Source organism: Nicotiana tomentosiformis, chromosome 3 (assembly GCF_000390325.3).
Source record: "Nicotiana tomentosiformis chromosome 3, ASM39032v3, whole genome shotgun sequence".
Classification (NCBI taxonomy): Eukaryota; Viridiplantae; Streptophyta; class Magnoliopsida; order Solanales; family Solanaceae; genus Nicotiana; species Nicotiana tomentosiformis.
In genome coordinates, this window is record NC_090814.1 from 12,664,129 (window position 1) to 12,675,825 (window position 11,697).

The 11,697-nt window shown below is 33.4% G+C and overlaps 1 protein-coding gene across 1 annotated transcript; it reads left to right on the top strand.

Moving 5' to 3' along the window:
* The first annotated feature begins 6,316 nt into the window (after positions 1-6,316).
* LOC104108348 (aspartate carbamoyltransferase, chloroplastic) lies at positions 6,317-11,488 on the top strand. Its single transcript, XM_009617357.4, has 6 exons — positions 6,317-6,441; positions 8,891-9,472; positions 9,555-9,694; positions 10,532-10,705; positions 10,895-11,131; positions 11,221-11,488. The coding sequence occupies exons 2-6, from the start codon at positions 8,914-8,916 to the stop codon at positions 11,326-11,328; spliced, it is 1,218 nt and encodes a 405-aa protein (XP_009615652.1). The 5' UTR covers positions 6,317-6,441; positions 8,891-8,913; the 3' UTR covers positions 11,329-11,488.
* The last annotated feature ends 209 nt before the right edge of the window (positions 11,489-11,697 follow it).

Here is an 11,697-nt window from a genome sequence, read left to right on the forward strand (position 1 = left end):
CCACAGATACCCTCTCCCCAGGTCAACTATATGTGACTTCTGCGAATCTAGAGAAGCTTTTCCAAAAATTGAAAGCTTGAAAGATCATCAAGCAGTTATGCATGCTGGTAATCTGGAAAAGTTTTTTCTTTTTTCTTCCTTTATGCATTTTTTTCCTCATTTACTTTCGAAATACGGTCTCACTCTGTTTATATCCTCAGTAAGTCCATTTCAGTTTTATCTTCTTTCCTTGGAAAAGCCAGTCCTTGGGAGAAACAGATTTGTCAATATTTCATAAAATCAAATCACAGGAAAGGGTCACACATGCACATGCTCAATGTAGACAGTCCATCAGAAAAGAGCCAATAAAAAGCTATAACACATAGTTAAAGGAAGATAGTCTCAGAGAAAACCTTCTTAAGTTCAAAACCAGCTTCATGCTACCATATTATTGTAGGACAGAGACTCCAAAATAAATCAGAGAATATACCAATACCTCAAGAATCAAGACAAAAGAAAATTATTGTTTGTACTTGTATCAAGAAGTAAGGTTATTGCATTGACCTTCCAATATATTTTCTGCTCGCTTTTCCCAGGAAGACTAAATAGACATTGCCAGTGTTGCTGCAATTTCAGAAGGTCTGAGCTCCATGAAGCCAACATCTACCTTCAATTATAATCCAATCACCAAATTAAACACACTAAAGATCTAAAGACCAGATGTTATAGTAGTAGTTGGTTCACCATATTCAAAGACTCAAGTAAGGTGAGACCTTTTAATATACTTGGTAAAAATTGTATTGATCATGAAAATAAAGATCGTGGTTGCATTTGATCACCACTATCTTTCTTAGCAAACAATTAACAAAAGTGCAAGTTGTATAATTCTGCACTTCTACTTCAATATGCTTAACTACCCCAAGAATTGATTGTTTTTTACAGTTCGATCTTCAAACACAAATTTAGGCTCCACGATTTTAATATTAGCTGCACAATCAAATTCAAAAAAAGTTAATGTAGCAAATAGAGAAAATATATCTCTTCTGAATGATAGATTTCAGTCGCACCTGATCATCAGCCAGAGGAGCATCAATCTCTTTTTTTAGAGGAGCATCAATCTTTTCCACTTTGGCAGCAGATAAAATGGCCGTGCTACTTTTCCAATTTTACTTCCCCATAAATTTCAGAAAAGCAATTGAACAGAATGCAGAAAAATAACAAAATTCAACATTTAAAGACAGAAGGCTGCAAATTGAAAGAGAAATTGTCATATAGCTACAATTGACATGCAAGCAATTCCAGGGAATATCTACAAAACAAATAACATCTACAACAATCAGTGATGTTAAAAGGCTCACCTTGCACTTTTGTCTCTGGAAATCTCCGGAGAGAAGTCACCATCGGGCAAACTCAAATTATCAGGAGTAACATCACCAAAAGCTTTTTCATCTACATCTTTGGAATTGCAATGACTTGGAGTCAAAGGAGTTGGCGTCTTGGTCTTTGGATTAGCAGAATTAAACTAATAAGAAAGAAGGAAGAGAACAAAATTAAAAGAAATAGATAGAGACAATCAAGAAAGGCGAATAAGAGGAATGGGAGAAACAAATGAAATGTTGTTACCTTTTTTACCATGGTGACTACTGCTCCCAAAATCTCACCTTTAGAAGGTCGAAATACAACACATTGATTCTTCACACGGAAAGTAACCAAATCAGTTCTGTCATGAATTACACCTTTATCAATGCGTTCAATCTCAATATGGCGTTTCAATTTTTTGGTCCAACTCTGAAGTGAAAATTTGATTGAATGCTCAAAACCCCAAGTTCAAACCCTAGATCATATTACCAGATTCCTTAATGAAAATATAAGGCAATAAATCAGGTACAATTAGTGACATGCATGAACAATTTCTTGCTATAAATTTCATTCATAAGAGTAGAAACTATCAAATATCCACCAAATCGTCCAAGTTACCAACAAAGGAACTACAATAAAATAAAGAAAGATTACCAAAACAGAAATGTCATAAAGATGGACAAACATTGAAAGAGTGAAGACCCATATTCTAATTAGTTACAAAAACATGCAGGAAACAAAGAAAGATTGCAGAAAGGCTCAACAAAGAGCTTCACTGAAAGAGTGAAGACCAAAGGATACATGGATGAATACGGATGGACACGTGTGTTACCTCAGTGAATTCATGTGTTTCTATAGAAATGATTGTTATTGCTAATTTAACCCTAATTTTAAAGCATAATTTCAGGTATACCCGTGTTCGTCTGTTCGTCCCACCAAAGTCCCGTTTCTATATATTAGTAATATTAAAATTTACTGTTTCTTAACACAGTAGCAACTGACATAACAGAGAGGAAGGAGTCGCATATTTGCATTCATGTCCTCCTTTTTCTTGCCCTCCTCATTCTTCTTCCCTTTCTCCTTCTTCTCCTCCTCTTTCTCCCGCTTCTTTTTATTCTCCTCCTCCTTATTCTCCTTATTCTGTTCCTCCTTGTGCTATCAAACTAATAAATAAATTAAACAAGAATGTAATACTTAGCGTTGAAATCGAGATAAGACAGTAGAAATCTTAATTTCGAGAGCAGAACTTTCGTAGGCAGTAATAATAATATTAATAAGCAAGAAGATGAAATATTATTGAGCTTTTGAACAAAATATAGCATGAGCTTGTTCGTCCCTTTACAATAGTTGTTGAGCTCTCTATTTATAATGGTACATAGGGAACAAGGTCGTAGGATCAAGCTCCTATTAAATGATAATTATGGGGGCCATTGAAGAATGTGTAACGGTAAACAGTAAATTTTATATTCTCTGTAACAGACTACATACTTAATGCTATAGAATATTCTCCATTAAAATGTCACAGGGTGACAGTCATTTATCTCGCCTTTACGAACATTGTTCCCTTCGGAGATATACGAGATTGTTGCCTTCGGGCCTGGTTACCTTTTGCTTTCAGCTCCACGTGTCGTTATACTATGCGATCATTTAATATGAGTATATTTTACCCTATACATTCATGATATTTTCATAGTGGTGGTGATACAACGGAGGATGTGAAAACAAGAAATATAAGTTGTTGAAACAATATATATCTATGTATATTAGCATGTATATTTTTTTTATATTCGTGTATCTCTTGTATATTATGTATATCTATATATATCACGAAACTTTGTGTGTGATATAAAATGATATTTTAGCTCTGAATTTTGACTTCAAATACTCCAAGTCACCTCCAATATTCAGTAATTTTTTGTACCTAGCTTCTTCTAGGTGTTTCGAATGAGTTACAACTTACAATTATACTCATCATAGTCGCTTATTAATCTTTTCTAGTTACTACATGGGTCAGCACAACAAAGGATTCAATCAAGTTCGAATTTAGTGGGCTGACACGAGCCCACTTTGGCCCGTTATTTATAATACACTTCGTGCTCATTTGATTTGAGAATAAGAGAATATAATCATGGTATAATTTTGGGTATTGGTTTATACAATGTTTGATTTGTATGTTGAAACTTGCATAGCTAAACATGGTATGAGTTAATTAGCGTATTATTTTATACCTAATATAACTTGGTATAACAATACATGGATTAAGTTATACATACATTAAACTAAAAGATAAAATTACTTTTTGTGTGTTCCTCAAAACCATCATCAATTCTTTTTATATCTCATTTTTTTGATGAGGTTGCAGAAAGAACAAAATAGATGAATACACCCTAAGATCCACAACAATAAAACGGAGAGAGACTTTCATTTGCTAAATCGAATTTCTCTCTTAATAATTTAGAAATAAATGAGTCATCTTTATTTTCATAATAATAAAATAATTTGTATGATTAAAAGATCGTATCTATAATATTTTTGAAAATTATCCTTTTGATTTGGTAATGAATAGAGTTTAGATTTTTTTTTTTTGTAATGATTCAATTGTCTTTTTTTCTCTTCTAAATATAAACTATATTTGTCTATATTTCAATTTTGAACCATGCAACTTTGGTTAACCTTACTTCGTTAGTTTATGACATTAATCAGTACCATCTATATGAGATAATCGTTATCAATAATGATTAGTTCTATAATTCTGAAATTTCTTATATGTCTTAATTCAGAATGAAATTCCCTCCGTTCACTTTTAGTTGTCCACTTTTGACTTTGTACTTCTTTTACATCTTATTTTGATGGTTGTTATATATTATTGGAAAAATGTCCAAAATTATCTCTTTACTATACTATATTGTTTACTTCTGCCACCCTTTATACTATTCGTCCAATCTAGCCCCTACCGTTAATCAACTTTTTAAAATTATCCCTAGCCCGGACAGATCTACACCATGGCAGCTGACCCTCTCAATTTTTTCCATGTCAGCTGCCAAGTCACACTACCAAACAACCCCAAATTTGCCACCTCATCATCTTCTTCCCCTGCCATTTCTTCTTCCACACCCACTCAAATCCACCAGCATATCCCAGGCTCCAACCACCATTACAACCAAACAACCCCAAATTGGATTCAAGCAACTTCATAATTCCCAAAACAACAATAAATACTGATTCTCATTTTTTTTTCACAACGACCTTTTCAGATTTCGAAGAACTTGACGAGTTCTTCAACCTTTCTCACTATCGAGAAATAGAGGCTTTAAGTTTCTCTTAAATCTTGATAATATATGTGTTAAGCTCCGAATCTAATACAAATATATGATTTCCAGAAGATTTAAAAAATAAATCACTGAACATCCATTAAATGTTCAGATCCGTGAACTTGGAAACCCAAAATGGATTTTCGATTTTTTTTCAAAATTAATCCAAACCAAGACGGCAACAATCTGATTCTGAGCACACTTGAAGCTCAAAACTCAACAACGCAACTGATAATCTTCGGTGGCAGCTGTATTTTTAGTTTATTTTTGGGGTTTTCACCATTTTTTCATTCATTGTTGTAGTGTTCTTTGGTAATGTGAATTTGGTATGTATCTGTTGTTTTTCTATTCTTTTGGATAACTTTTTGTTACATTTTCGACATGAATTAATGTCAGTAATTAAACTTTATGATGTAGAAAAAAAGTAAATGAATGATAAATTTTGGAGAGAAAGCTGACAGAGAAGAATAAGAAAATTAAAGAAAGGGAAAATTAGATACTGAAATTGGTGTTACGCCTGAGGTTGCAATTGTGTGATAAAGGAGTCTTTGATTTTGCAAGATTTGTATTAGTTAATAGGGAAACTACTAATAACTTGAAGTCATAGTTTAATAGTTTGTAATGGTGAAGTACTAGTGGTGATAAGGGTGGTTGGAGCCTGGGAGGTGCTGGTGGATTTGAGTGGGTGTGGAAGAAGAAATGGCAGGGGAAGAAGATGATGAGGTGGCAAATTTGGGGTTGTTTGGTAGTGTGACTTGGCAGCTGACATGGAAAAAATTGAGAGGGTCAGCTGCCATGGTGTAGATCTGTCCGGGCTAGGGGTAATTTTAAAAAGTGCTAGATTAGACGAATAGTATAACGGGTGGCAGAATAAATAATATAATATAATAGAGGGGTAATTTTGGACCTTTTTTCCAAATTATTTCATAATGTATTATATTGTATTGTATTGTATCGTTTAATGTATATAATGTTTAGATAGATTGTATTGTTTTTCGTCGTTTTATGATGTCATGGACCAACAATATGAAAAATAAATTTATAATATTACAATGAAAAAATGAGATACGAGGTATAATTATTATATAAAAAGATATGATAAAGAATAAAATAGAATGCAAGAAGAGAGAAAAAATAAGGTAGCAATGCCGCAACATCAAATCAGTCATTACATAAACTAGCACTTTTCGTCACTACGTAACGACGGATTTAACAATACAATACAATAAAATTTAAGTAATAATAATAAAAAATATTATATTTAAAGTAACAATACGATATAATATAATAAGTAACAACCATCAAAACAAGTTGTTAAGAAAAAATAAATAAAGTATGTATTTTACAATTTACCCATAATAATGATAGCATTTCTAAAAGTCTTGATAAATAATTTGGGGAATGAGTAGTTAATGACAAGGGAAAAACAAGAGAAAAAAGATTGTATTTCTCTTGATTTAGTATAGTGTATACTGGACAAGTAAAAGTAAAAATATATTTTTAGTATAATGTACAAATAAAAGTGAAGGGAGAGAATATATAATAAATACATAGACATATGGTTTTCAAATTATTTTTTTGAAAAAAAGAAAAGTTGTTCATGACCTATTTGGATTAGGGTCCTATATTATAAGACTTTAAAACCCTTACCCATCTTTTTATTGCTATATAAGATTTCCTTGATTTTCTTTTTTAAAATATTGCAGGAGCTTTTTTCTTCACCCTCACTCTGTCACTCTAAAGCAGACGCCGAACTCACGATCTCTTTTGCCGGCCCGGCAAAATCAATTTTGTAAGTTCTCCTCTATATCTCCCCCCACCCAAAATCCCCAACCTTCTCTTGCTCTCTAGACAGAACTCTGTGGCAACTAGAACTGTTTTTTCGGTATATTTTGTTAGTTTGAAGCTCGACAATTTTTTGTCATTTTTGCTGATTAATGTTGTTGTGTCATATTTTCGTTTTTTTGTTTTTGTTTTTGTTATATGGGTTTATAGCAAATTTGCAGTAGCTGATGTATTGATGTTATAAAAGAGCTTTCTTTTTATTATATATTTCTATTTTTCTTAACAGCTTGTTTGGATGGTTGTTACCTATTGTATTGTATTGTATTGTTACTTTAAATACAATATTTGTTTTGATTGTTACTTAAATTTTATTGTGTCGTATCGTTAAATCCGTCGTTACGAAATGTGCCACTTTATGTAACGACCGATTTGGTGTGGTCGCGTCGTTATCTTGTCTTTTTCTCTCATCTCACCCTTCATTATTATTAAATAATTTTATTTTATCATTTACACTACCTTTTTATACAATAATTTTAACCTGTATCATAATTTTTCTTTATAATTTTGCAAGTCTATTCTTCATATTGATGGTGCGTGATATCATAAAACGACAGCAAACGATACAATCTATCCAAATATTGTATTTATCAAACGATACAGTACAATACAATACGATACGATACATTATGAAACAATATGTAACAACCATCCAAACAAGCTGTAAGCCTTGGTCGGTAGAGTTACCCGTACCTGTGTTGGTAGGAAGTAGCAGGTATCTGGTGGCAAAAGTGGAAATATGTTAAACATAAAGGGTTCACCGGCACCTGTAAACCTCAGCAAAAATTATGTATCTATATGTGTATTTATCATAGAACTTAAAATTCTGTATCTATATGTGTATTTATCATAGAACTTAGTTATATATTTAACTAGGACCCGTCAACAAATGCAGAGTAGCCTGCTTGCTCAAGTGTTCTAGGGTTTCTGATAACCGGAGTTTGAATTCCAAGTCCAGCAGCTAATTTCTTTTTGACTTATGACAGTTAACAGAATCTAACTCCAGCAACTAATTTCCTTTTAAAAAAAAAATTCTTTTTGCAGTCAACAAGTTAGTATAGTCAAGCTTCTTTTTCCCCTTTTCTTGTAATCAACAGAAACCCTTACCTAGGTCATAGTTCATAATCCACTCTTATCTCAGTCATACTTAACTACAGAAAGCAGTCAGCATCTGACAAGAACCGGCCTCCCTTTGTTTTTGATGAAGTAAGTGGAATATATCATTAAAGGCATCAAGAAGATGCAAAAGTAAGTGAGTTTGACAGCTCATTTACAATTAAGCGCTACAAAACTAGAGAGCTGACAAAGTCCAAGAAAAACATCACCCTTCGGCAGCGGCACTTTGTAGACCTATCTCTATAGCTCTGTAAAGGTCTTCTTCACCTCTTTCTAATGACTAATATAGATTATACTTATTCAAGCATATTTTGACTTTGATTCTTTTATGATTTCTGTTTTTCACAAATTAGTAGGAACTAGGGTTAATATTTAATTGAGTTGAATAAGAAATATTACCACAAACAATGAATTATTTATTTGTATAATTGTATTAAACAAATACTGAAGCATCTTTCTGTGGACTGTCATTGTCAATTTTATGGGATTAGTTTAATTAATAATTACATTAGGTTAGTACTAAAACCTAGAACAAATACGGAAGCATCTTCATGTGGATTGTAATGGACCATTTTTAGAATATGAAAGCTTGTCGAGATCAAGTATGAATAGCTGATGTATTTTTGTTATATTTGTACTAAATTAATGATATTCGATGGTTGTGAAGTTTGTACTTTTCTCATAAGTTATCATAATCTTTAAGTTTTCAGAGAGTTGCACGCCAAACATTTTAGCTTGTAATTGGCAAAGGTAGCTCTGTGATTTTTACTTTGATAGGTTCGACATGTAAGGTTCTTAGCATTTAACTAATTGTATTTTTAAAATTATAGGTTTAGATTTAATATTTGTTGAAATTTTGGTGGGTTTTCACACAAAAAAACTATACTTTGCATCGATGGCGAGGCACTGGATCCATCCCCGGTAATTGACATGTCTAAGATAAAGATAGTGGTGCCCCGCCGCTTTCAAATCCTGGGTTCACCTCTGCCTGGTGGAATAGCCCAGGTGAGCGTACACTGGCCCGAACACCATACTCATAAAAAAGTGTGATTTTTATCCTAGAGTAGATTTAGATGGTTATAGCAGCTTCTTGCCTTTTCATTTGGTTGATATTTGTAACTTATGTGTTTTATTTGCTGTTTTAAGCTTAGTTTAATGTTTCTTGCATTGGTTGTTTACTGCTTTGTTTCCTGACTTTGCATCCTCTAGCTTTGTTATGGAAACTTGATGTGGTGTACTATTTAATTGGTGTAGTTTCTAAATTAATCCTTTTTTTGTTGCAGGTGAGTTATCCTGATTATTGTTGATGGCTATTTCCTCAACATTTTCTTCACATGTATTCCATGGGAAAATACTTGTGTCACCTCCTAGAATGAGTTATTCTAACTTTGGAGGCAATAATTTATGGTTAAAGCAACCTGTGCACTGTAAACCTACTTGTTTACTTGCTGACATGTCAAAATCACAGTTGTCATTCGCTGTTGAATTGTTTAAAAAAGGCGGAAATCAATGCGTTATGCCAACAAATAGGGGAGGATTCCAATGCAGAGCATTGGAGGTGAAAAATAAGTCTTTAACTATGGTGGGGAGTAAGTTTCAGCTTGATGATGTAATTGAAGCTCAGCAGTTTGATAGAGATACTCTCAGTGCCATATTTGAAGTGGCACAGGAGATGGAGAAAATTGAGAAGAACTCGATGGGAAGCGAGATTCTTAAGGGTTATCTAATGGCCACTCTCTTCTATGAACCCTCAACTAGGACTAGACTTTCATTTGAATCTGCCATGAAACGTTTAGGCGGGGAAGTATTAACAACGGAAAATGCTCGCGAATTTTCATCTGCAGCAAAAGGAGAGACGCTGGAAGGTATCTCTTCATTAGTTTCCTTGAAGTAATTTTCCACTTTCAATAGGATGTTGGGTTATTACAATAGAATTTTGAATTGCAGATACAATTAGAACTGTTGAAGGGTACTCTGACATCATTGTTATGAGACATTTTGAAAGTGGTGCTGCTAAAAGAGCCGCAGCTACTGCCAGTATTCCAATTATAAATGCTGGAGATGGTCCTGGACAACACCCAACTCAGGTTTGCTCCTATTGTAGATGCTTTTCGTTGTAGGTTAGAGACTTTGAGGCTAGAATTACTTAAAGCTGTCTAGTTAATATATATTTAACTGCAATTGTTCCAAATCTAACTTCTTTTGGTGGATAAGCATTGCTACAACTTACAATTCAATCAATCATTTTCTTTGCATCTCTTGAAACTGCATTTAAGTTGCAAACTCTATAATCGTAGGTGGCGTCTATCCATGAATTTGTTTTTTGAACTTGCGAAAGAATTTCAATTTGGTGTTGTTTAAGCTTAATACTTCTTTTGTCCTCCCCTGTACATACAAGCGCAGAGAGTTACTTCTACTTTTTCTTCTCTCTTTGTCTTTCCATTATACCTTTTCTTCTCTTTTTTTACCTTTTCCTTTCTACTTTTTGCTTCTGTTTTTTCTGCCATTCTCTTTTTTCCTTCTCAATTTTTGTACTAGTTATTTGTTAGAATCACTATGTGAATGTTCAGTTTTCCTACTCGTAGGTAACTAGCCATAAGCTGTTATGTGGGTTATTCTATCTTTTCCCCTTTGACAGGTAACAGATTATAACTTGTTTGGATTATGCATTCCACATGGAGATCACTAATGGCTTGGGCTCTTAACTACGTAAATATCCCTGTCATGTGTTTTAAGTTGTTCGTCTGCCAATATAATTTATAAAAAACTCTGGATATCATATAGGGAACTAAGCGGTGGAAGCTACATAATATAGTACATAAAACATGAGACGTGCACATGATTTTCTTTATCATAGTATTCTTCTTAGACTAGTTTTTCTTCTCGAACCGCAACAGTAATTATCCTTATTTTATCTGAAACAGGCCCTTCTAGATGTGTATACCATCGAAAGAGAAATAGGAAAACTTGATGGTATTAAAGTTGCACTTGTTGGTGATCTAGCTTATGGGAGGACAGTTCGTTCACTTGCCTACTTGCTCGCGAAGTACCAAGATGTGAAAATTTACTTTGTGTCCCCTGATGTAGTTAAAATGAAGGTATGACTGACAAAAGATAAAACTTTGATTATCTTGAGCCGGTAATTAGCGTTGCTTCTGATTCAGTTAAATGAACTTTTGTTCTTTAAACTCAAATGTAATTACATAATGTTTTATTTTTGTTTGATAATATAGGAATTGTTACAGATTAATAAAAGATGCCTCTCTTGTTCTTAATTTCCATTTTAGGATGATATAAAGGATTATTTGACATCAATGGGGGTTCAGTGGGAAGAAAGTGCTGATCTGGTGGAGGTGGCTTCTAAATGTGATGTGGTATATCAAACTCGTATTCAAAGAGAAAGATTTGGAGAGAGGGTTGATTTGTATGAAGAAGCTCGAGGGAAGTATATCGTGGATCTGGGTGTCTTAAATGCTATGCAGAAACATGCAGTAGTGATGCATCCTTTGCCAAGACTTGATGAGGTTAAATTCTGTTATATAGTTTGGCATGTGATTCCTTCTATTCTCGTGTCACAATTATGCTATATGATTTCCATGTTTAATCCATGTAGATAACTGTTGATGTGGATGAAGATCCAAGGGCTGCTTATTTCAGACAAGCTAAGAATGGTCTTTATATTCGGATGGCTCTTTTGAAGCTTCTACTTCTTGGTTGGTGACAGATACAAAAACATTTTATATCCGGAATATTGCGAACAATGTTTATTATCCATGTGAGTGTGGATTCTGAGCTCATTGTAGAATTTAAGAGTTGTGTTAACTTGTCCGAGCAAAAAAATATTTGGACCTCTGTCTTTATTCATCTTTTTTTCCTCAGAATGTCTACTTTTACATCTCTATGTTTTGGTACGTAGTATGGTCAGTCATATCAATAGCCTCATTTCCTCTTCACACATTCATTGCCTTAAATAGTGATAACTATGCTACTAATCATCCTGTTGGAATACAGTAACAGGTCAATTTTGTTAGAGTTCACAATCCATTTAGTTTGTTGTATACAGAACTATCTTGGTCCTTTCTGTTTTCTA